At 38.4% G+C, this 26578-nt stretch overlaps 2 protein-coding genes across 4 annotated transcripts in view; one reads left to right on the forward strand and one right to left on the reverse strand.

Moving 5' to 3' along the window:
- The window catches only part of LOC101854942, a 46136-nt gene extending 30220 nt beyond the window's left edge, over positions 1–15916 (forward strand). For all 3 annotated transcript variants that reach the window (XM_013081183.2, XM_005096022.3, XM_005096023.3), the window contains 13 exons: positions 38–112; positions 817–891; positions 1504–1869; positions 2511–2592; positions 3486–3538; positions 3822–3927; positions 4702–5339; positions 6153–6226; positions 6811–6904; positions 8200–8258; positions 12081–12159; positions 12749–12814; positions 14320–15916. In XM_013081183.2, coding sequence (XP_012936637.1) covers positions 38–112; positions 817–891; positions 1504–1869; positions 2511–2592; positions 3486–3538; positions 3822–3927; positions 4702–5339; positions 6153–6226; positions 6811–6904; positions 8200–8258; positions 12081–12159; positions 12749–12814; positions 14320–14379 — 1827 coding nt within the window. In that variant the 3' untranslated portion in view covers positions 14380–15916. The remainder of the gene's footprint in view (positions 1–37; positions 113–816; positions 892–1503; positions 1870–2510; positions 2593–3485; positions 3539–3821; positions 3928–4701; positions 5340–6152; positions 6227–6810; positions 6905–8199; positions 8259–12080; positions 12160–12748; positions 12815–14319) is intronic.
- Positions 15917–21483: 5567 nt separating this feature from the next.
- Positions 21484–26578, reverse strand: part of LOC101858260 (RB1-inducible coiled-coil protein 1) — a gene marked incomplete in the record, with an annotated part of 44820 nt that continues 39725 nt past the window's right edge. Inside the window, 2 exon segments of the mRNA XM_013081184.2 lie at positions 21484–24894; positions 25804–25877. Of these exon segments, the coding sequence (XP_012936638.1) occupies positions 24730–24894; positions 25804–25877 (239 nt within the window).

Genomic DNA, 26578 nt, shown 5'->3' on the forward strand with positions numbered 1-26578 from the left:
TAAATTGCACATTTGATGTTTTTCTTCTTCCCACTAGGACTCTTCTACATCCAGACTGACTGGAAGCTCCAGTTACACAGACAAGAAGTCCTTTGAGAAATCACGGGAGATGGTAGTTATGTCTGTTTACCTGTTTTAGAATAATAAAGAAACTTGCCAGTTGGTTTATAACTTGTAAATATATCAAAGAATTAAAGTCATTTTTTGAATATGTATAATAATTATATCAGTTGTTTTTTTTTACTATGTTATAAAGCAGGGTCAATTTCATCATCTCTCTGAGTATTTTAAATATTCAAGAAATAGAAGTGCGTGAAGCATGGACATGAAATTAGGTGTAGAAGTGGTCTTTCTTGAGTTCTGTAACCAGATTTTAGATGCTCCTGTCTAACAGACTTCCCAAGAGATTTTAAATGTTCTAATGTAAAGAATTTGTTCTCCATTGTTGATTCCCACAGAGTTTTATAAAGACAATGTGGATTTTTACTCCAAAACGTATATAATGTTTTACACAAGATACTTCAGCCATTCTTACTTGCTGTGTTGTGAACTTATGGGAATGCAGCCAACTTGTGTCCCATATGTTCATATCGATTGCTATGTGTAAAACTCAGCCATAGACTGTTTTGAAAAGTGACGTATGACGGAGCTTTACACTGAGCAGCCAATATGACCTTATGCAGTTGCGAGTGCCATAAAACTTTAACCAAACTTTACCAAATAGACTTCTTTGAAGACGGCCCCACTGTGCCTGATACCATCTTGTGATGTGTGATGCTTTTGATACCAATCCTGTTTGTATTTCTTTTTTTCCAGAAGTCTCATGCCTCCATCTTAACAAATAGCTCTCACAAAAGTAACAGAAAGTCTTCAGGAAAACAAGAGAAAATGGTGATTATCAGACAATTTGTTTTGATCCCAGACCTGCCAAGTACTCCGATAAAATAGGATCAATTCAGATTTTTGGGGTTGTTTTTTTTGGGGGGGGGGGGGGTTGTTTGGCTGAAGGACCCTGAACGAATTTGCTCAAAATACTTATTTTTTTCTTGAACTTCATTTTCATCTGTTGAATGCGACTTTTCGTTAAATCTGCTGGGGTTCTGGAGATTCCCAATTGTTTTCCCCTAACTCTGATTTTTAGGGAGGATTCTCTGGAAAACTGCTTTTGATCGTGAAGTGGTTGGCAGATCTGTGCACAATAATGATAAGGCATCTCCTCTGCAAGCTGTTTAAATAAATGTACTAAGCCCAGTGTCATGCCAAATTGCAGCTTATATGGGAAAGCTTCTTGCATTGCGCAGGCGAGACTTTATATTCCTAAAATGTGTAATTCTGTTGGGGTTTTTTTTCCCTTAGATCTGAATTTTGCTTCATGCTCATTTTGCATCAAGTAATTTATGTATGTCTCATTGCTACATCTCAACATTCCCATAAAGAGCTGAGGTCAGTAAATTTTAGAAAAACTTCTTTTGCCTGATACAAAGATCATGATTTCTTTACCAGTTATCCTTCAAGTCTCCGAGTAGCACAGCGAGTTCGCCGGCTCAGAAGAAAAGTGGACATGCTGATTCTGACTCTGATATGATAGTGGAACATTTGTCTGACAATGATGTTGGAATAGACCATATTGGAACTGTTCAAGATGTTGGAATAGACCTAACTGGAACTGTTCAAGATATTGGAATAGACCTAACAGGAACTGTCCAAGATGTTGGAATTGACCAAGTAGATCAACTTTATGATTCTGTCGTTCCTGTGAATGCTGCGGGCAAGGTAAAGAGGCGGCGAACTGTGAAAAAAGCGAAATCTGTAAGCAATTCGGAGTTATCGTGGACCTCTATGTCGTCTGTGTTGAACCACCAGCTCAGTGTAAGTACTTTTTAAATCTTGTTTATTAGTAGCAATTCCCTACCATAAAAATAATATCCCTATAACACTTGTAAAATAGTAAGACACAGCCTTATACCTCCCTTGATTCCAAATATATTGATGATGTCTTTCCTTTGAAACATATCAAAGAAGCCAAGATATGGAGTGAGGAAAGTAATAGTCAAATCTATATATATATATATATATATATAACAGTCACCTATACAAAAGGCCACCTCCCATTTTCCCCTATCATTTTATTTACATTATAAAGGCACTGTGAAAGACACCTGTCTAAGACAGCCACCTTTTTTCTTGACAATGAATGGCCATCTTAGACAATTTCGGCTGTCGATCAGTTCTGTTCACTCGACCAAGTCACAAGTCTTGTTGTTAGGCTAACAGACTACAGGAAGGAGTTGGGTACGGTGATCCTCAGTGTCTACTCTAGACCTGGCACCTGAATAGTAATAACAATTATATTTATAATGATAATAGTAATATTATTAATTGGAAAAATAATAATAATGATAATAATAATAGTGATAATATAAATGAAGAAGAGAAGCATCATTTAACCTGGAATAGCAAAGAAGGAAAAGTAAAGAAAAGAAGTGTAAAAAAAGATTTTGTTTGTGCAGGTGGTAGTGGACAAGATGTGTGGGACAAGTGCGAGAACAGACTCTCAACTAGCACAGACGTCTGGGCCAGGATATGTATCAGGTTGGTTCACAACTTTGTTGGTTTGTGGATACTTGCTATGTTCTTACTGCACAATGTCTGGTTTGTGCGTTTATGCTTGGCTTTGTCAAAAATCAGCTCATTCAGGACTGTTTCATGACGTTCTGAGGTTTAACTCATTGTACCTGCAGTTATTTTAATTGATTTTCCCATTGCACTGGCTTTGATTCTCTAATTAGCACCACCTATTACAAGAGGGTACATTACTCAGATTGACTCTCCTGCTTTGTTTTCAACAAAGGTATGTTGACTGCTCAGTGTTCGACTCCGTTATACGTTACTTTTCAGAATGGCGTGTGGAGGAGTCTTACAGTAAGCAGTCAATATATTATCGTCACTCCAGGCATAATGAGTTAAATTTGATGCAAACTTTTTTTATAATTCACATGTCAAAATACACAGAGTTGTATTTATTTTTACAAATTGGTATCCACTGCCGTGGGTTTATATTCTGTATTCTTCTGTCAATGTATGGTTAAGGAATCATCAGAGTGGATTTGGTTGTCTGAGTATGTAGGGGAATATTGTAAGTGGCCACTGCTTTGGGGGAGGGGGGAGGTGTCAAGTTTGCTAACTACATAATAACCTTGATGGTCTAGTGCTTAGGCTGTTGGGCTCACAACTTAAAGGTTGTGAGTTTGAACCTCACACAAGGAAGCCAAGAATGTTTCTGAATGTTCTTAGGTCTGTTTCAGTTCGGTTAGTGTTTTACAATGCTAGCAACTGCATAAGGTCTTATGAGCACATTTCTAGGGTCTGCCAGGATAATAATATCCTGTAAATTAAATAGCACATAGAGTTTGCTTCTGAGCGGGGATATGCTCAATACAAATTGCTATTTATTATTATCAAAATGATTTCTGTTCTTGTTACAGGACCATCATCAACCACCAGGCCAAGCAGATCAGCACTGAAGAGGAAGTACCCTGTATCCTTGCTGTTTTCTGACAGTTTACTTATCAAAAGGAAACTTGTTTGTCATTTTATTTGTGGATGGTTGGCGGATGCTCTGGTGGGGTTTGCTCCTTCTTTCCTATCAATAATCATCTATCTTCCTTAACTCTTCTCATTTTCTTTGTATGTTCACTAGTAACAACTCTAATCTTTGACTCTTCTATGACCTATTTGAGTGCCATAAAACTCTGATTTTACTGTCTGTCAGTTGCACTGAGTAGTTTACTGTGAGTTCTAGCTACCCTTGACTCTCCCAGATGATATCTGACTCTGATGCGGAAGAACAGAACAGTGATGGCAGTACCAGCTGTCAGTCAAACCAGTCAAGTACTGAGACATCAGCCAAAAAGTGCTTAACATTTGGTATGTACTTTTTGTCGTTTTCGTTTACTTCAAGTGTGGTACAAGTGTTTGACCAAAAAATGAATACCCATTCCCACCCGCGTGAAGTGATTAAAATTTGTATAAAGTGCCATTCCCAAGGACACAATGTTGGGCATCTTCACAAACAAAACAGTTTTTCTGTGTTCAACACACCATCAGTCGGGTTCCAGAAATAATATCCTTGATGCAAAGTTCTCAAAGTACAGTCGAACCTGCCCTTAACTGCCTCTCAAATTCACAAAGAACAGTGACTTATAGACAGGTGCACACTCTGGACAGGGGCTGAGTTATGGTCACTTACTAGACTTTAGAAAGTCAACAGACAGTTTAGAATCAGAAATCTTAATAAATGTACCTTTTCATTTCATTTTCATCAAAACTAATATCTGTCCAATACACACTCAGTTTGAGGATAGGTTGGTGGAAAACTATGGACAGGTCTTGAGGCCCACTTGTCACGATAATGACTGACTGTAGGCACAATAAGCAGGGGCCACTATGGACAGGTTAAAAATATAGGAAAAATGCAAGGGTGTCAAGGAACAGTGGCTGTTAGTACAGTGACCGCTATGGAGAGGAGACTGCTAAGGCAGGTTTGACTGTTTATCTAAACTAACAACTTTTGTTATAAATATGAGCCTATCTGCTGACTTTTTAGAGTGGTGCTTTTAGTGTTATCAGCTATTTATTTACCTGTACTTATGCACAGATTGTTTTTTGCTTCTATCTGAAGTCTCCTTCATTTTTCCCCAGATCTGGTGGAAGAAACCTGTGCAGCAGATGATGTCCCATCCACTCTCGAAGAGTCTGTGAAAACACCTTCAAAAAGGAAACTAGTCTCTGTCATGGACAACAAATTAGAAAGACCAAGAAAGGACAAACCTTCTTCAAATACTGGGCATGATACCTTGAGGAAGGAAAAAAGAAAATCTCAGAGAAAGCTGGATTTATCTTCCCCATCTCCTGTCTATTCAATGAAGCAAAGACCATCTTTGCCAATGTCTGATTTTGGATTTGGCCAGTTCAGAATAGAGGATGGATCGAGCCCAGAGAAACTCCGATCAACGGCGCTTTCTCTGGATGAAGATGAGGCCCAACTAACATATTCTCCCCCAGAGCCGCTCTCTCTCTCCAGCATTCTGTCCCCGAATCTCCACTCTTCCCTCACAACACTCAGCTCTGACGATGTGAACGACGGGGATATATCCCAGCCTCTCATAGCCTTCTGTAAGACTATAAATGAGTTGAAAAAGCGGCGGACTTCGCAAGCCTCTTTGAAGTCCTCTGAAACTTCTTCAAGCCGATTGTCTGAGTGTGAGGAGCCGTACGATCAGAACTTCAACCCAGACCTTGGAAACTTGCGGGCTTTGGTTGGGTCAAAGTTTCGAAAAGTATGTACACATTTGTGAGATGTGCTGACAACATGAGTTACTTCTCGCTATCCTTCAATGGAGATATTGGCTGAAAATTGATAAAAATTGATAAACTTTCAACTTATGCCATTTTCTTTAAATTTAGCCTGTCTATTATCGTTTCATACTAGCAAATTGTAAAACTCAACCTATAAGTTTTATGGGGATATAATCTGAGAAGTAAACCATTTTTTCAGCATGTCTCAAATTTATGCTTATCTTAAAATATTAATATCAGTTGTGTCGATTGGGGCGTAAGTTGTTTTTTTTAAAGACAAAAATGATTTCTAAATGTTCATCTTTTAATGTTCAGTACAGATTTAGCTTTACCTCTGCAACATGTGTTTATATACCTTTGCATTTGTTGCTTATGAGTTTATCTTTTCTTCGTAAATATAAAAAAAGTTTGAAATGTTTCGCATTTTTGACTAAGGTTATCCAAAAGATTCACCTTTACCTATCCCATAGACTGGATGTCCGTCGGGGCGCTTTTGAAGATTTGGCCACCAGCTTCCTCCACTCCTTCCAGTATTCAGCTTTCCTGAGCATGACTTTGAGTTCCAGGCCTGTCCATTCTTTGATGTTGTCCTCTCAACTCTTCTTCGGTCTGCCTCTGCTCCTTTTTCCCTGGACGCTGCCTTGCAGGGTCATATCCAAAAGCTAATATTTCATAATTCATTTGAATTTTTGGCTGTTTTGTGAGATCTTACCTTTTCCTTTAATGTTGTGATTTTGCAGGTTTTTGCAGATCTTTCAGTTTTGTTCATTATGCCTTTTTTGTTTACATTTCAGATGAGCTCCCAACATGAGGCAGATATTCCTGATGATATTCCATCACCTGTGTCCATCTCACAGCCAGGAAAAAGGTAATAAAAACATACTGGTCATCTGTGAACACAGCTTTGAAAGGCAATTTGATGATTTGCCCTCCTGTGGAATATTCATCCACTGACTTGTGTAAAAGTGCAGTCTGAGACACACCACATAGTGAAATATGCTTCTATGGCAAAACACACACATAACAAACAGATTTTCGCTAATTTTACCTCTGACACCAGGTGACTTCTCACCTCCTTCATTTGCAAATATCTCGACCTCTATTCAAGATAGTTGAGTATATTTTTCATCAAGAGCAAGACAAAAAAAAAGAAGCTTTATGATGGTACCAATAACTCCCCAAAAATTGACCAGCACCTGATTCCATCATGCCATGACACATTTCCTTAATGTCTTATTATTAAGTGTTTCTCTTGTTTTGTCAGATGGTTTGTGGATGATATGGTGGAGTTTGCTCCTGCTTTCCTATCAAACATCTATCATCTTCATCTCTCCTCCTTTTCTTTGTTTGTTACTCTTTAGTAACATCTCTTATCTTTGACACTTGTGTAACCTATTTGTGTTTATAACTCCATAAAACTATGACCTTTCTCTTATTTGTTCCTATCGGCAGTCCCATGGGAAGATTCCAAGACCTGCTTCACAGTATGATGAACAAGACCAAGAAAGACTTGGCAGACATGAAAGTATTTGAGGAGCAGGTCACTGTAAGTTGGGTATTGACTCTGTTGTAGCTTGCTATATGCAATATAATAATACATTCAAATACAATCGAACCTGCTCGAAGGACCATCTGTATAAGGCAATCACCTGTACAAACGACCATTTCCCTTTTTTTCTCTTGCATATTTTTTACATTATAATGATACTGTAAAATGTCCACCTGTCTAAGACAGTCACTTTTCTCCTTGACAATGAGTAGCCAGTTTAGACAGTTTTTGTTAAATGCGCCCCCCCCCCCCCCCAGGCAATGCCACTGAATGAAGTGTCTTTAGGCCATTCCCAAAGGGGGGATATTTAATATGTTCGTATATTTAATATGTTCGTATGCACAGTAGAATTGTAAATGGGCTGACTTACCAATGTCACGCTCATATTGTGCTGAAACAACATAGGGGGAACTGCTGCTTTTTCTTTTCTCGTCCTCACTATCGTCATTTTTCCTCTACTTCTTCTGTATGTTTGTCACTCTCTTGTGAACTGCTATTTCAGGGATGCCTTGATAGTCGAAACAGACTTTGTGCTGTTAAGGCTAGAGAGGTGAGCAGATAAAGCCTAATTCCCCGTTTGGACTTCTCAGTTGACATCCACCCCTTGGCGCTCATATCACCTTATGCAGTTGCGAGCGGAGTAAAAATCTTGCTAAAACTTAACTTCGTCGAATGCTTAGACTGGACTGGAAAACCTATGACAGGTTTCTATTCATCTGTTTCTTGGCTTATGAGATTCGACTGCTTTCACACTGATTTCTTGATTGTTTTTATTCCTATATAATCAACACCAGCATCTGTGTTGTAGCGGTTAGGCGCTTTGCTGTCGCATGCAGGACCCAAGTTCGGTTCACAAGTGGGGAGAAATTTTTATGGAGTATCTCGGTCTTTCCACTAGGATGTTGTATTCCTCTCGCCGTAGGAAGGCCCTGACAAGCAAGGTCAAAAGCCCTGCTTCTAAATGATCTAAATTGTTGTGATCAGAGTATAAAAACACTTACATTGTTTTAGGAGCTCACCAGTGTCAGCTGTGTATGCTAAATAAAATAAAAAACATCCATTAGTCTTTGCATTAATACCAATTATCTATCCTCTCTTTCTTTTTTTTTGAACATTTAGAATCTGAATTTTGATTAAATATTTCTGAAGCATATACATTTAACACCACAGTTGGAGAAACTGCCATTTTTTTAAAATTATAAAATTTTGAGCTTCGTACATCTCAAATCCTTGCTGATGAATGTATGATGATTTGCTGGTTATCCTGTGAACTGTTCTTTCTTCTGTTTCAGCATGTGTGGAGTCAGCAGATGGAGAAGATATCACAGAGCAGGCTGGCACAGACCGCTCAGTGAGAATCTTTATTTGTTGGGGTTTTTTTTCCTGTCATCCCTTATCTCTTTATCTCCGAGGAGGGTAAATCCACTAAGCCGGGGCCCCTTTTTGGTAGTAAATCTAAAAATGACAAAATCGTCACTAAATCGGTCTTTATATCAAAACAAGGTGAACCTATTTTAATAGTTCTTCATCTAAGGAAAGAAATACTGATAAAAGAGACCTGTTTTCGGCAACAGCCTAATAGTAATTTGATGTTGAAGTCGTCGTAAAGAAATGTCCCTGAGCCGCTGGGAATGGCTTGCCAGAGATAAAGATTTAGGGTGCGTGTCCACTGAACAGATTCCAACCGGCCCGATTCCGTCTGTCTCTCGGAAAGCCAGTAGATGAAATGGAGAACCGTTTTTTCCTAAGAAATCAGTGAAAATTCCATTTGACTGTGTAAATTTTGAGGTGTATTCCCCCCTCCAACTTGATCCTGGTTGCCACGCCCACGAGGTCCCCTTAGATTTTATAGATCTAGCCCGCACCATCGATACAGCATGAATTTCAGTACTGACCCCTTCACCATGTAGTTATCATCCACAACGGAATTTACGGCTCTAGATTCAGAGTCACTTTCTTCAAATTAGTATCATTCCCCCTCACAACCCAGCGCCTTTTCAAGAAGTACTTCGACGGTCGTGAACTTGCGTTTTCGAGACATCATTCAAGCTTTTAATGCCATCAAAAACAAAGAAACCGCTGTTCATAGGAAAATTTAAATATTCAGACATAGCTAGCATCACCGTATTTGTGTATTTTGGTAATTTCAAGCATAACTAGCTTCTCTGAAGTGACCGTATCGCTGTTCCGAGTATACTCGTAGCCCGGACTGGACCTTATTACGAGTATACTCGTAGCCCGGATAAAAAGATAAAACACATACTTTTCTTTTTCCCGCTTTGGGTCCATGTGACCTCTTGATTATTTTTAGCCCCGTACTGTAAACACAGCCCGCTATGACAGAGGGGATAAGTAGGCCAACAGACTAGACGTGTCTTTTCCGAACTGTGTGGACACACAAGACAGAATCGATCCGACCGATTTTCTTCCTCCCGACAAAAACCGGGTCGTGTCTATCCGAATGGACATGAAGGCATATAGACCCACGCTATTTTTAACCTTCACTTTTTTCTCCTCATGCAAAACATGTTTATTTTGAAGAAAAAGGAAAACAGACATGGACAGGGAATGAATACAGCTTCTGTTATATTTTATTCTTCTTTCTTCACCAAACATGTGACCTCAGAGCATGCATCAGAATACCATTGAGTTACAATCAGAATACTGAGCATGTACAGCTTAACTCATTCGCTACGCCCAGCCGTGGGGGGCGGCGCGGCTAAAGTGCTGTCAGTATGCTAAGCCGCCTCCGGCGGCTCGAGAACCGATCTTCAATTTTAGCTTAGATTCTATTCCAATCCACATATCCATGTTAAAATAAAGGTCATAATATAATGTTGACTTCCGGGTCAAGCATTTCCACTGAAAATCGGAAGGTTAGATTCAGTTTTGAAACGCAATTTCATAGTTTATTCGACTTTGTTTTATCGCGATGCCAAAATTATAGCCCGGACACCAGTCTTAGTAATTTTACACAACAAAGTCTATCATTATTTTGCCCACTAAAGAAGTGTAGGACTCTTTTTTATAATATTGATACGATTGAACTCATATTGCCAATGCACTGTTATTGAGAAATCAATATTTTTGCGTGCCAGATCTAGGTCTAGAGCTAAATTGTCAAAATATTTTTTTCTCCCAAAAATCTCTGCTTTTTGATGAAATTACACAAAAAGTGCCACTCAAGACATGTATAGGTTTATTCCAAATGCTATTCTGAATAATTACATATAAGATACGAGTGGGTTTTTTTCTGTTTATTATCGTTTTTCACGATTATAAAATTTATTTTTTTTTCAATATCGGATGTTATGATCCAAATGTACAAATATTATGGAATGTATGTGAATAACTGCTAACTTTTCAATATTTTCCAATTCTATATTCATTTATGGTTATTTTGATGTATCAATTGACTAGGTGCAAGCATATTTTTTTAGTTTCACCAAAGATTATAAAGTTTTTATTTTCAAATTTTGTCCGCATCCAATCAAAATTGTGTTGCACAATCGCCTCTTACTGAAACCAAAGTTGAAAAATACATAAATAAACATTACAGATGTATTCTACAATCCATACTGAAAATATTGGTATATAATATTTTGATATTTTTTTGAATTTGTGGCCCCAAAGACCTTTTACCTGCCCCCTAGTCATCATCTCATTCGCCCTCCCGAAAAAAATTCGTCCACAAGCCGAAAATAATACGTAGCGAATGAGTTAATTATAATATTATTATTGTTTATATTAAGTCTGTGTCTGTAAGCCTGTTTGTAGTGCAGGTGTACTATTATATTATTATGGTTATGTGCACAGATCTATATGGAAGAGAGGATGTGTGAGGGAAGAGTGTGTGTGTATATGGGTGTGCACATGTGCGTGCGTATGCGTGTGTGTGCCTGTTTGTGTGTGTGTTTGTGTATGTGGTGAAACATCAAACGAATGTGCCAGGATATGGACAATAAAGATGTATCTTAATAGCAAGGACAAGAAAGATTTATCTTAACAGCAACCCAGAGTTGAGAAACCTCCGCCTTACAGCAACTTTAGCTTGTGTAACAGAATTTTCCTAATAGATAACCCCTTTCAGAAAAACCTTTTCATCTAACAGCAACCTTGATTGCTGTGCTATTATATGTCAGAAAAAATAGTTTTCAATCTTAACTGTTCAAAAACAGTATGAAGAAGGAGAATGGCCAATAAGGTCAATGTATGTGCATCCCTCCTCTCTTTGGTTATCTCCCCACAACACCTGCTTGGATGGGAAAAACACACTATGCTGAGAACCGGTCAGTTCACAGCCTCTGGCCTAGAGCCACCTTTCTTGAAGTCTCCCGGCTGGGTGGTAAAAGTAAAAGTCTCGGTCACTGTGTGTAACAATACCACCTTGCGGTCAAGCACCGACTCAATTAAAAGCTACCAATTTTTGTTATTTCAATACAAAAATATCACCACATCCCGTGATTAGGACTCGTGCATGTGCATATGTGTATCTAACGGGGGTAGGTGGGAGATCACTCTCACACTCACTCGCGCACACACACACACACACACACACACTCACACACACACACACACACACACACACACACACACACACACACACACACACCTCCCCTTTGACAATTCAGTTAACAGGTACCTTCGCTTAGTAGTAACCAAGGCTTATTTCCTAAGGGGTTGAACTTGGCAGACACCACTGTACGAATATATATAATGGATGTATATATGTGTCACGACGCATTGGAATTGGGTGCTCATCAATTTTGGGGCATCTGGAGTTATTGGTATCAGCTGAAAGTTGGTTTATATTTGCCTTGATTCCTATGAAATAAATATCCATCTATCTTGAATATAACTCAAGATATTTGCCTGGTTTCAGTAGTGAAATTAGTGAGAAAATGACCGCCAAAGTTTGGTAACTCCAACAGCTAAAGAGTCCTTGAAAACAGAAAAACGACATATTTTGTGCCTTTAATCAATGTTTTTCAGTAAAATTCACATGGAAAAGTGTTTTTATATATGGACATAAAAAAGGTTGAGCCACAAAAATTTTTTTTTTTTTTAATTTCCAAAATGGTGGAAAAATGCGTTTCTACAATTTCTGTATTTTGATGAGCGCCTGATTTCACCACACTGCCTCACATATGAGTTTCTGTTTGTCCTGTAACAGGCTGAACAAAATGAGGGAGGCTCACCGGGCAGTGTTGTACGACCTGAAGAAGGCCAGGCTGGAGGAGGACAAGTCTCAGGTATATCTGTACTGAACAAAGCTACAAATTCCCTTCTCTTTTTCACAGGTTTTTCTATTGTAAGACCTGTCAAGTACGCTGATAAAATCGGAGCCCTCTGATTTTTGTCCCCCTTCCATGAACCCCAATCAGATTTATATATAAATTACTTCTTTTTTTTTTAAAGTCTTGTTTCCATCAGTCTTACACAACTTATCAAAAATGATTTTGAAATTCATTGGTTTATTTAGGCCTACTATATTTATAATTTCTTTTTTTTGTAAATCTTTTTTATTATGTATGCCAAGATTAGGAGTATTTGTAAAGACAAATTGTTTGTAAACAGGTTAAAACCCAAAGGTGTCATTTCAATTATAGAATGCAGCATGCTCATAGTGAAACAAGCACATAGCAAACAAATTTTCTGGTTCTGAATTTTTTACTTTTACGGTATATTCCTTGTATTTAAAATTCGTAGAAAACAAAAAGATTTCTGCGTCTTGACGATTTTGCCATTTGCGTGCTAAACTATTTTTTCAACAAAGTTTGGGAGCGGTGTTTTTGTTTTCGTCGTAATCAATTATTTCAACCTACTATTCTTGCATTTCAGAAAAAACAGAAAACTTTTGTGAAGGAAGATTTAGAGGCGTTCCAGAGAAGACTTGTTGCTCAATTTGTAAGTTTCTTTTGAATTTGTAAGACTTTTTCTCTCTCATAGCATGGAAGTTTGTAGACTTTTTCTATTTCTCTCTCTCTCTCTCATAAAGTCTTGAATTTGAAAGCTTCTGCATTGGCACTACTTATGTCTGCCTTCAATTGTTTTTGTTCTTTTTTTTTTACAAATGTAGATGTCTTTACACCCCCTTCAACACAATTTAGATAATTTAGGATGTAGGCTTCTAACCCTAACTGTCAAGGCCAACCCTGGCTGAAAGGAATACAACATCCGAGCAGGAAGACCAAGATACTCGATAAAAATTCTCCCCACTCAGAAATCAAACTCATGTCCTGTGTGGAACAGGGAAGTGGCTAACTGCTACACCACAGATGCAGGTTTCTAGATACTTTGAAGCATAACTGTGAGTGTACTCCTTTTTCTTTCTCAAACAAATAATGTACACTGATACAAGCTCTGAGTATGCTGATGTTTTTTCCCCGTCTTTGACCCAATGTCTACTGATGAACAAATTTTTAATGTTCTTTTTGGGTTCGTTTTTTACAATAATTATATGTTCATTGTTGGGAGTAGGTTATGTGTTCAACTAAAACTTCCCTTACCATCTTTACTTTCATTTAGTACTGAAGTAAGAAATTAAAAATGCACGCAGCTAGACAATTCAACAATGTGTATTGCAATTAACTTTATTGTCTCTTCTCTCCTGAAAGGAAAAGATCGGAACCTGGAAATTGGTTATCATAAGATTGATGTATCATGCTACTTGCCAAAATGGTTTATTATTTAACATGGAGCAATATAATTCCTAGCCGTGGATCAGATTCCAGTGTAATATTAACTTCAGTGTGGAGTGAATACAAGAGAAACATTGCTCTCTGCACAGGAATTTGACATTTTCACTTCAGTATCACAGACCGTGGGTCAGACAGTTTCTTTTCAATTTCAATAGTGTTGGTGGTCTGGGGATAAGGCTGTTGGCCTCGCATCCAAACAATTGTGGGTTCAAAACTCTTCAAGAACCTGACATTGTGTTCTTGGGAAAGGGGCTTTACATCAATTTTCCTCACTTCGCCCATGTGGGAATGGGTACCCAGCTATAGACAACTAAAGATCTTGTCAGTTTATTAATCTTTGAGTACTTATTGGGCAGTTTGCACTGTATGCTTTCTGGGAAGCCGAGAATGTTTCTGATTGCCCATGGTTATGCTGGGGTAATAATAAAGATGTTAAAGCACAAAGAGCTTGCTGTTTACCAGTAATGTGTTATACAAAAGTGCTACTTATTATTAAAATCAAAATTGTCTAAGACTGCCGCCCATTGACAAGGAGAGAAGTGGACATCTTACACAGTGTCATTAAACTGTAATGTAAAAAACACACAAGGGAGAAAATAGGAAATGGCCGTTTGCATAGGTGAATGTCTTATACGGGTGTTCATTTGAGAAAGTTAGATTGTGTTTCTTGTTTTTGACCAGTGAAGAAATTAATTTTTTCTCTCTCCTCAGAATGTGCAGTCGCTGGATACACTGAGGAGATGTCTGAAGACTTCCCTCCTGTTTTCCTAACTGGCATGTGCACGGATTGGAACACTAAGAGTATGCAGCCTCGCAACTATTCCGGCTTACCCTCAGCTGTTCCAGATTTTGCAGTCAGGAATTTGAGAGACTTATCACATACACTACCCCAAAACCTGTCCCACTTGATGCAATTTTATCTGCTGTTATGTAATCTGATGTTATAATAATGTTGGTTGTCCCTGATTGGGTTTTTTAAAAGTTGGCAAGTCTGAGTATTGCGAGCTGACGGTTATGGACTCTTGCTGATGGAGGATGGTGAATGAGCCCCTATGAGTGAAGTTACTGCTACTCTTGTCCAGTTTTCTACCTGTAAATTTGTGCTGCAGAATATTGCCAGTCTCCAGAGTACATGCACGTTGCTCACAATGGTCTGAAAAAATTAGAAATTTGTTATATCGGAGTCCGCTTAAACTGAAATCTGCTGGATTAACCATGCTCAGTTATAGTGGACTCCATTGTATTTTCGACTTTGTTTTTTCAGGGTTTTTTATTACGGTTTCAAATAAATTGTCTGTTTGAGTGATTACAAAAATTTCTTGTTTCATCCAGTTTTTGTAACTTAATGCCTCATGAAGTTGTTTCAGATATTTGTGCAGATGTGAGGAAACTTTAAACAGTACTCTGTGAGGTATGTTGTTTTTTTTACAGGATGATGGAAGATTTTTGTCCATGGATTTGTGTGAGTTTTTACATGTGACCTGACTGTTATTTTTTTCGAAGTTCCAGTTACATGAGGAGCACTACAGTACCGTATATAAAGTCTAACACATACATAGCGAAATCAGCGGGCTAGGCATTGAACGTCGCAGATACAAACGCGTAACAGTCTTTTTCCCCCTCGGCAACTGATCATTATTCAATGATAAGCTAGTCTTGACGTAGATCTACGTAAAGAATTGTTCGCTTGTCTATCATATGGAATCTAAAATTATATGCTAGGCTCTACACAGCAACACAACTTTTTGGAAAACTATCAAGATGACACTGGCGTGCTTTTGAACGAATCGGCCTTTTTTTACATAGCTCATAACACGCAGGCATTTCAGGCACTACTTGTTACTTCTCTTTACACATTACTGGCTCAGTGCCCGTAATTATCTACACAAAACCTCACGTTTGCTATAATGAACACTCAGATTCAACATGATTTTGGGTCAGGCCCGGCGATCTCGTTGAATCCGAGTTCCACTGTACTTGCAAGCTTGCTGATTTTCCATTTTCAGATCTTCACATCATTTCAGATTTTTCTTGAAAATGAAAAAGTTACATGATTCTTGTGAATTTGTGGCTTGAAAGAAAATAAAAGTTGCAGATTTTTTGTGTTGAAATCCCCTAGATATAATGTTTGATGTTCCATTTCAAGCCCACTGGTGTATTGTTTGGTTCCTGTGTTGAGTTTGTTCATCGTAACATTAACAATCGTGTTTAAACTTGATAATCAGTTCATCTGTTCCATCTCCCTTTATGCGCGCAGTGTTTGAAGTGTTTCGCAGACTGCAGCCAAATAAAATTTCCCAGCACCAGACGATGACTTCATGTTTTCTACTTTGTTTACGGTTTGAACCTAAATTGTCAGCCAGCTGGTCAAATGTTATAAGCCCAGGAAGCAATATGTTTCAAGAGAGAAAAAAAACAACCTGTTTCGTTCTTTTAACTTTTTTACCTAAATTATGTCTTTCTTTTTTTTCCAACGTTTAGAATTTGAATTTTGACCAAACATGAGCTCATGCTACTCATATCACAGTAAGAAAGAGTAATAAAAAAAATTGTGGGTTTAACTACATCTGAACAGATGCCTGACAATATACTACTTTAACTTTATACATAGCGTATTCATAAAATGACATTAAGTTCTCTTTCAGTTCAGTTTGGTAAAAGTTTTACTGTGGTTGTAACTGCATAAGAACTTATCTTTGTAAGCAAAAGCCGTCAGATTCTTAGAAGATGCAACTGCATGGAATCATCTTTCTCCTTCAAATATAGTGGGGCTTTAGAATAAGAAAAAATACTGTCGAATTTGCTTGAATGAGCATCTGTCTAACCGCTACACCAGTGACAAAGCTGTAGTCAAGTATGTATATTTTAAAAAAAATAATTTTTTAACCCAATATGAACCCTGACCTCCTGGGCCCAAAATAACCCGTCCCCTAGCTTCCTGAGTAAAAAAATACCTACATGGCTACACACAAAAGTTGATTCAAACAAATTCCCCCTTCTTTGACTTTGAGCTGCCTTGACTATTGCAATAGTTACCACAAGCCAACAAGTCCTTCTGATGTCATTTTCTCCTTTTTAATCTTGCATGGACTACTGTTCTATGGTAGACTATCACTCACTGATATATTGGTGCTTCGGGGCAGGGGTAAATATCGGTGACACAGGTTCATTGGGTTAAATAGGAATCTTTTAAATATCACCACTCCTCTCAAGCCCTGGCTGATAGCAAGATATTTGTCGCAGCTTAAATTTCAAAACCTTCACCTAGTCTCATGAAATCTTGACCACACATACAACAATTTTCAACGGTTTTGGAGACCTGGGGGCCAGATCCGTGCATGTACGAGCCCACTAGCTCTTTGCTATCACAACAGAAATGTTTTGTTTTTTGGGGAGTTTTTTTCGTGTTTTACAGTGCTCGCAACTGCGTAATAAGGTCATATATGAGCGCATGGGAGACATTCAACATTTTCAGTTAATTGGAAAAATTGAATTTTGCTCGTGTGGTGGCCAAAGCCTACTTTTATTGATTTTAGACCACCAAGAGATCATTAAAGTGCGCAACCTGCCCATGGGACCTCCGAGATTTTTCGCCCTTGTCCGAGAAGTCTAGGTGTAGATCTTTCCTTCCAGAAGATCAGGGGTGTGGCTGAAAGACAGCAGTAAAAAGGAGCCAAGGAGAAGCAGTAGAAAGGCTGCAGAAAGAGTCAGTGGCCCAGAAGAGGGGGCAAAGGAGGTGAGGGGGTGGGGGCAGAAAGTGGAGACGAAAGCAGACGACAGAACATTGCTAGAGAGCATGAAAGGAGGCAATTTTAGAGAACATTTTTTAACGTCCCTACATGGATTTGAACACAAGACCTTTGAATGAAAGGCGAACACCTTAACCTCTAGGCCAAGAGAGCCTCCCAGAAATGTTAACTTTCCACAATAAGTCGAGTAACAAATAATTGAGTCATGCCTTACTCTTGCAACAGCACCAAAATACGAGGAGAGAATACTCAAATTGGCTCTTTCAATGCCACCGTCTTCCTCAAAACTGTTCTGAAAGAAGCATGTAAAAACTTTTTTTGTTTTAGTAAATGTTTTACCGCACTTGCAACACAAAATAAGGTCATATAAGTGCCGAAGATTAGAGGTGTCACAAGAAAGTAACAATTACAAAAAAAGAGGAGGGAAGATAAGGATGATAGATGTTTGATAGGAAAGAAGGAGCAAACCACACCAGAGCACCCGTCAACCACCCACTAAACATTTTTGCTATAAAAACGATTCAAATAATGGATAAAAAGCAAGCAAAACGTTGCCTTGGATGATTTCAACGGATTTATTGAAACCAGACATATACACCAAGTATTTTCAAAAATATATCCGTCAATGACAAAAATATATCTGTCACTGACAAATGACATTGCACAAAAAATAGTGGTAGTCAAAGTACACAATGGTTGCATATATGTCGCCCGTCGGTGCATGACAGTAGAATAAAAGCCACACCCCACACTAAGACAGACAGACAGCATGCTCCGAGAGGAAAAGTCCAATAGCTGGATGTCTGTACAAGATAAACACATACACACATTCGGTACACACAAAAAAACAACCCTCTATACAGACATGGGCTAACATGTTATTTCTTGGTTGCTCTTACACACATTATATGTTCAGAGTTATTACATCATTTAAATACAAATATTTTCTTCCAGCACCTCACAACACTGAAGAACTTGAACACTATCGTTCTTTACAACCAAACCAGACACCGAGGCAAGGACATTTTCCCATCTACAGTCTAGCACGAACCTAGTGAAACACACAAAGTGAGCAGATTTTGAGGTCCGGACTTTCTTATACATGTTCGATTACATACAGTCAACCTTTGAAACCTGCTCTGACGGCCACCCGTTCATAAGACAATCATCTGTACAAATTGCCACTTCCCATTTCCTTCACCACAATTTTTTCTCCTTCTCATAACAACACAGTGTAAGACGTCCACCTGTCCAAGACATCCAGTCTTCTCCTTGACAATGAGTGGCTGTCTTAGCCAATTTCAACTGTAGATCTATGTATGTAAAACATGTATGTAGGGAAGAAATTCAAACATAACGAAAAGATTTCCATGTCCCCCTGATTTCACTATGCACGAGCTAGACTGCAGTTTGCTGTTGCCATTTTTTTTTCTCACAATACAAGCATGCTCTTTGAAAAAGCTGCACCTGTCACTTTTTGCTGTTTATAAATTGTAGAATAGCAAAAGATAGGAAAGCATTATATTGAGCATAAGCTGAAACCATGTAACTTTCTTGGACAAATTTGAACAGGCCCAAAAAAAATGTTCCCTGCTAAAAAAATACTTCAAGAGGGTTAAATTCACAACTGAATCAAAGGATGTACACACACACACACTGATGAACACACATAAAATGATGCACACACTCTGTACAAGTACAAAGACACACACGCTGATGAACATACACAAAGTAATGTACACCTACGCACACGCACATGTGCACAAACATTCATGTACACGCACACATGACCAGCACTAAACCCTTATAGTTGTAAATAACGTAATGTATGGACAAAAAAAAAGTCACCGTACAGGAAGCATTTATCAGAACACTAGATCTACAGCCACAAAACTGGTATGAAAGACAAAAAGACGTCAGCACACATGATATTGTGACACAGGAACTGCCTCAGACACGTATGCCTCACATTTCTTACTGCCTGCCGAGGTGTAGTGCTTAGGTGCTTCACTGTCGCACGCAGGAGACCTTATGTTTATCATATTTATTATTATTATCTTACCACATTTAAATGTACCGGTAGGTGTTTTACACCCACTTCAACACAATTCGGGCCAACCTAGGCTGAGAGGGATACAACATCCAATCAGAAAAATCAAGATATTTGATGAAAATTTCTCCCCACTCGGGAATCAAACTTAGGTCTTCTGTGTGTGACAACGAAAGATATAACAACAATTACACCACAGGGGCTGTGCATTCATTGGAAAGAACATTAATCAATATATTGTATTTTTTTAAAATAAAGACTTCACATTCATAATTCAGTTGAATAAATTCATAGCCAAAATATTGAAAGACAAAATACTTTGAAAGGACAACACAAAATTGAAACTAAGGTATAGATGAAACAACTGCCCCACCAAGTTCTGCACAACAACTGATCCTGCACAACAAGAGACAGACATACAGAACACTGTTGAGTTTTGACGTGTTTCTTTTTGCCACTTCTCCCGTGCATGGTGCCAGCGATGTCTGTTTCAAAGTAATAGTAAAAAGCCAGAAAGCTGTTCAAAAGTTCAAATTCTAAGCCCAGAGAGCAAAATTTTTCAGGAGAGAAAACAGCTGTTTCATTTTTCTATAAAACTACCTACATTATGCTTTTCTTTTCTTTTCACGTTTTTACATTTGAATTTTGACAAAATATCTCTCAAGCATATGCAGTCGATGCCACTGATTAAGAAACGGCAAAAAACCCCAACAAATTTCAAGATTTTCGGCTTAGTACATCTGAACAGCTGGCCAGCGAATAGTAGCCTTGACCTTGCCATCTCCTCTACACGACAGATGACTTCACGACATCAGATACAGCTCGTTCACTTTCTTCTGTCCGCAGTTAAAACAGGATAAAAAAAACATTGCACTGTTTAATCTTCTCTAGTCTTTGCAAACAGGTCTGAAAGTCAGATAAGTAACAGAATCTAAAGGCCCATTATTGAGGGGCCAAGGTTCCGACACAATTTCTTTGATGTTAGCATAAAGTCATAAAGTGGGTTCAAAAACAAATAATAGGGGATTTACAGCAAACACGTGAAACAAAAAAGTTGACCTATTTTCATCAACACCACACCGTATGCACAACTATGAAACGTAGTCCAACAGACAGGCGAATATTTGTCGAAACTCAAGTGGAGATTTACAGGACGCTCTGTTGTGGTAAGGTGGTACCGCTGTCTCAAATAGAGCAATTTGTAGGCTAGGTTATTGTAAATCATGTATTGGAGGGATGCTATGTATGCACCCTAAGTTCTGTGTTTAATATAGGGCCCAAATAAAGAAACTTCTTTATTACTGAATCAAGATTTTTAAAAATAATTTTTGTTTGGTAGCTGGCCTACAGAAGTGCAATGCAAAGTTATGTGCCCTTTGGCAAGTTAATAGATGAGCAAGAATTTTTTTTTACGCAGACAGAAGAAAGTGAACAAGCTATAATAAGGAGCTCACATTGGGTCAGGGAAGGGAAAAAAAAACCCACTCAGTTTTCTTGACAGTTAGTTTTAGTAGAGGTTTTACGGCGCTCGCAACTGCATAAGGTCATATGAGCGCGAAGGGGTGGCTGTCAACAGAAAAGTCCTTACAGGAAATCGGACTTACTCTGCTCACCTCTCTAGCTTCAACATCACAAAGTCTGTTTCGACTATCAAGGCACCCCGGAAATAGCGGGTCACAAGAGTGTGACAAACATACAAAAGAAGTAGAGGGAAATGACGATAGTAAGGATTAGGAAAGAAAAAGCAGCAGTTCCCTGTTGTAGATCAGGCACAGTTATGAGCACGACATTGTTGGATCAGCCCATTTACAATTCTACTGTGCATTAGAACGAGAAATGTTCCCCCTTTTGGAATGGCCTAAAGACACTTCAGTCAGTGGCACCGCCCCGGGGTTTTTTTCTGGACAGGCTGTATAGAAATTCTCAGAAAGATCAATGGAAGTGCCCTGTTTGAATCAGCTGCCAACCGCATTTTGTCAAGACATCAGCTTAAGAGGTGAGCTCACATTTATAGCTGGTCTAACACACATGTACACTCACACGCACACACACACACACAAACAAAACAGGAAATAATCATGGTTTTTATCTATTCATTATATTCTTGAGAAGATGGGGGGAGGCTGGGCTTCTGTATTTTCATTCCCTCCTGACCAAACCTTGATGAGACCACAGCAGTATCCGTTGTGGGAAAAGATCGGAGAATATTCAAATGTAACCCCATTGATGTATAATATATATACACACTGACTGCTCAGATTAAGCCTCCGTTATACACCCCTTTATAAATTGCGTATGGCAGAGTCTTACACAAAGCAGTCGTTATATTTAGACACACTTCAAATGTACCTCCATTGACATACGTAGACATATAGACACAATTCAAATGTTCCCCCATGGACATATCAATGGTTCGGTGCAAGAACTTGAAGAAGACGATGTCATGCGTCACTTGTCAAAATGGCATATGGTGGATTCTCACACTAATCAGTCGATATATGGTACACATATAGACACAATTCAAATGTCCCCACAGATATAAAAACACAATTCAATTATGTTCCCCGACAAATATATAGACACAATTCAAATGAACCAGCTATACGAGAGCAATCAGCAAGACAGATCCATCCTCCAAATGTAGTAACAAACATACAACAAACAACTAAGTATACACTGCTTCTCCTCACAAGCCTTGACATACTTTCAACACTCTTTCAAAAGCAATCTCTCTAAAAAGTAAGAAAAACTTGTGTACCAGTACCGAAAAGGAAACAGAAGCAAAAAAACCCAAAAAAACCCTTCGTCTTGAGAAAAACCCTCAGTTCTTGTGATGAAATTACAAATGTGTTTTAAATTGATCTGGCAGTTGACATGGCAACAGAAAACGAGTGACAAAAATGAGAACTTTGTCATTATGAACATTACAAATGATTTTTTAACTTTGATGCTAAAAGAAAGGCAAACATCAGTATTATGCTGACACCGACAAGCATTCAGCATTGTGTAAGTTAGGCCGGAAGTCTTTCTGAAGACTGGTGAAAAAACTGGGAATAATGTTAGTAGAGTTGTTAAATCTCACAATTTGTATCTTTCCTGAGTTTTTACACACCACTGCTACTGTGCTACTATAAATAATAATAATAATAATAATGATTTTTTTTAAAATGACAATAATAATAATAGCATTCATATAGCACATATCTTCACTCTGTAGTTAGCTCTATGCACTTTACAACTATAATTACCCCAGCAGACCCTAAAACACCTGGAAACATTCTCAGCTTCCCGGTGCAAGCTATGGATTACACGTGCTCAAACGTCAATAAACTGACAAGATCTTAAGCTGCCCAAAGCCAGGTACCAATTTCCTCCTGGATGAAAAGAGGAAAATTTGTGTAAAGTTCGCAATACTTTCCCAAAGACACAACATTGGGCTCCTTGCAAGATTCGAACCTACGGCTTTATGGTTTAAAGCTAAACCACCAAAATCTCTGAAGAATCACGTTCCCAGCAGAAAACCCCGGCAAATGTTCACAACAAAGGAGGGACCGCTCCACTCGCGGATTTCTGCGGCAGAGCAATCAGTCGTACTGGCTCGCGAAAGGCATGAAAACCGTAACCAAAAAATCAATACATCTTATCAGGAAATATCACTAAGGATTCAATTCACATATGGCTTCCCACTGTCTGATAAACCCTTCGGTCATAATAAATATTCATGAGAAAAAGATGGCTACTTTCAGTCGTATTAATAATGATAATAAGATATATGAAAAAAAACATGGGTACGTTACAGGAGGTCCAACTATTTCTGTACCAAAACTACATTTTGATTTTTCAATAAGGTCTGCTGTGATACGGATATCGAGCAGACACATAAGTACATCTTTGTGGTATTTGAAAGAAACCCGTGAGTACACACAAAGTAACTCAACTTTAAGACGGTTCACTTTTTGAGCAGATAATCCGAGATAAGTCATTAGGTGATATAGGCCTACTCTACAAGACATGACATGTTTAACTCACTCAATCCCGTGACTGAGATATCTTGGTCAGCTCGCGGGCTGCGTTCAATCCCACAACCTAGAGAACTCGGTTCTATAGTTTCGTTCCATATACTAGTTATTTTGTCTCTGAAAATGGCCCAAAGTTTTATGTGAGGTCAATTTATTATTTCCCTGGCCAATTCTGCCTCGAGGGGTGCTGGAATTTTGTTTCTACTGTCATATCACTCTGAGATATTGCGCTTTTTATGAAGGCACTTTCAGCACGTTTGTTCACATTGATCAGCTGAGCATGTCTCGCAATCGATTCTCTCTCCCTTTCTCACATATATTCTTTTATTCATGAAAGTATTCAACTGTCTTTATTATACATGCCATACAATACATAGATCTAGTAACTCACAAGCATATTTTGAATATCAATGTAGGCCTACTCTTGCTCATTCGGCCATGAAAAAAACAATAAGCCCCCCAAAAATGCCAAATTTGTAAAACACCCCATGGCAAAACTACTAGGGTAACATACTTCGAATTTGGTATGTCTAAAGATCCACCTTAGGTTGTACTTTGTGCCAAATTTCAAAGCAATTGGACGATATTTGTGGTTACTAGTAGGCCCTTACATAAGTGCCAAAATAACCGGTTTCTGGGTACAATTTCGGGAAAAACTCCCGGGATTGAGTGAGTTAGGAGAAATTCTCAGAAATGTTTGTGATGCATAAACCATAAACCTCTATCTCACCCACAATATTTCATGTCCCTCCATGGGCTACACTTTTCTGCAAAACTTTACAGTCGTCTGCCAGCTGTTATAATGTACTAGGCCCAAAATTTTGGAAATATTTTACTTTATTGCAAAATTCACGGCATCAGCTGCATGTGCTCAAGAAGTACTTTGTCGACATTCAAATTCTAAACGGTGAAAAAAGCAGGAAAAAATAGATTAAATGTAGGTACATTAGTTAAAAGAATGACACTTTTTTTCTCTCTCCTGTAAAATTTTGCTTTCTGGGCTTATTACATTTTAACAGCTTGCCAACAAAACAGGCTGATGAAAATTTTTCATCCGTACAAATCATCTAAATCTTTTATCTAAGTTTACCAAACTGACTAATACTATCTAGAATCTATGAAGCAAAAACTTTGACAACTTAAGTTCCTTCCAGCAAGAAACATGCCCCCAAAAATGTCAAAATGACCAAGAAAAGGAAAAATATTCGAAAAAAAGGTTGACGAAAAATATAAAAAAATCCACTGGGACATTTGGCAGGATATGTGTGAAAGTAAAAACAGCCACAAATTCTGATCCGTTTGTTCATGCTTTGTCAGACTTTTTAGGCCTGGCCCCTTCTCCACGCTCGCCCTTGGGTGGTTTGACGTGCCGCACCAGCTCTTTGCCACACTCCGCCTCACTTCTCCACGGCTTGCACTTCACGCGGTAGAAACACGTACCCTGGGGCACCCGGAACCGGTTCTGGGGCTGGAAACACAAGCAGAAATATTTTCATCATCACATTGCAAAGGTAGAAGGCACGAGAGGAAGGGAGAGACTTCAACAGAGGATGGGAATGGGGGAAATAGAAACCTGGCTTAGAGCCAGAACAATTTAGCCCACTTGACCACTCAAGCACTGCATGATGCTACATGATGTAAGTCTTAAGTGTGAAGGGGTTATTGGAAAAATAAGTGTATACCAAACTGAAAATTGCGAGGAAATCAATTTTGAAATCTTGTAGACTCATAAATCAAACAACAATTCAGTTATGAGTCTACAAGCTCTTAAAATTGACACCCTAAAGAATTCCAGTTTGTGATAATACCTGTTTTTCCATTTTTATATGTTTTATATGTGTGTGGCATCGCAGAGAAATCAGGCACTGTCAAAATAAAGATTTTGAAGAAACAAGAGATTTTTTTCCTCCCACTGGTCAATTTTTATAGATTTTGTTTTTCAGCTGGACACCTTTTATGCCTATTTTTTTTTTTTATAAAAAAAATCATCTGTGTGGATTTTACTGAAAAACAATGATCAAAGGCACAAAAAAATGTAAATTTGCAACTTCCAAGGACATTTGGGCTTTAGAAGAGCCCACAATTTGGTTGCAATTTTCTTGCTAGTTTTTTTTTTTACCTCTGACACCAAGTGACCCCCACCTTCAATCGTAAATATCTCACCTTCTATTGAAGATATATGAGCATTTTCATTTTCCATCAAAAGCAATACAAATGAACAAGCTTTAAAATGATACCAATAACTCCATGAGCCTAAAAATTGACGAGTTCCTTATTCAACCACGTCATGACACAAATGTCTATAAATTGAGGAGAGCAAGATTGCACTGTACCCCATCACATCATATTTCTAAAAAAACAAAAGAGAAGTCGTTACCTTTTTGGCCAGGCAATATTCCTTGTCCACGACCTCGGCCAGGATCCACGTCTTGCGACATGACAGATCCACACCTGGCAGGGAGACAAATGTATTTCTTGTAATAATTGATTTTAAATTAGGTCATAGAAGTGCTAAATATTAGGGGTGTAGAGAGTAACATACAAAGAAAAAAAAAAAGAAAAAAGAAAAAGAGGGCAATACATGTTGGATAGGAAAGAAATAAGCCATAGAAATCCCATCTTCGTTTTTTTAGGTTCAGTAAGAGTTTTACAGCACTTGCAACACAATAAGGTTATACAAGGGCCAAAGATTAGAGGTGTTGCACAAAAAAGAAGGAGGGGAGATCAGGACAACAGATGTATGATAGGAAAGAAGGAGCAAACCACACCAGAACATCCGCCAACCACCCACTCACATCTTCGTTTAGTAGAAAAGTTTTACGGTGCTCGCAATTACATAAGGCCATATGAGCACGATCACAGGTCCCCCCACTCCCCCACCCCCCTTTCCATTATGTAAAAGTTGTAGCTTAAAACAGCCAGAAACGTTTGTGGCACTCATTAATAATAATAATGACAATATAATAATAATAAAAATAAATAGCATTTGTACAGCGCATATCCCCATTCAGCAGCAAGCTTTATGCACTTTCAATCTAGTTGTTAGACTATTAGACTTGCAACCATAAGGTCGTTGGTTCAAATCCCGTCAGGAGCCCAACATTGTGTCCTTGAGGAAAAGCACTTTACACAAATTTTCCTCACTTCACCCA

The sequence above is a fragment of the Aplysia californica genome, unplaced genomic scaffold (genome assembly GCF_000002075.1).
Source record: "Aplysia californica isolate F4 #8 unplaced genomic scaffold, AplCal3.0 scaffold00119, whole genome shotgun sequence".
NCBI lineage: Eukaryota > Metazoa > Mollusca > Gastropoda > Aplysiida > Aplysiidae > Aplysia > Aplysia californica.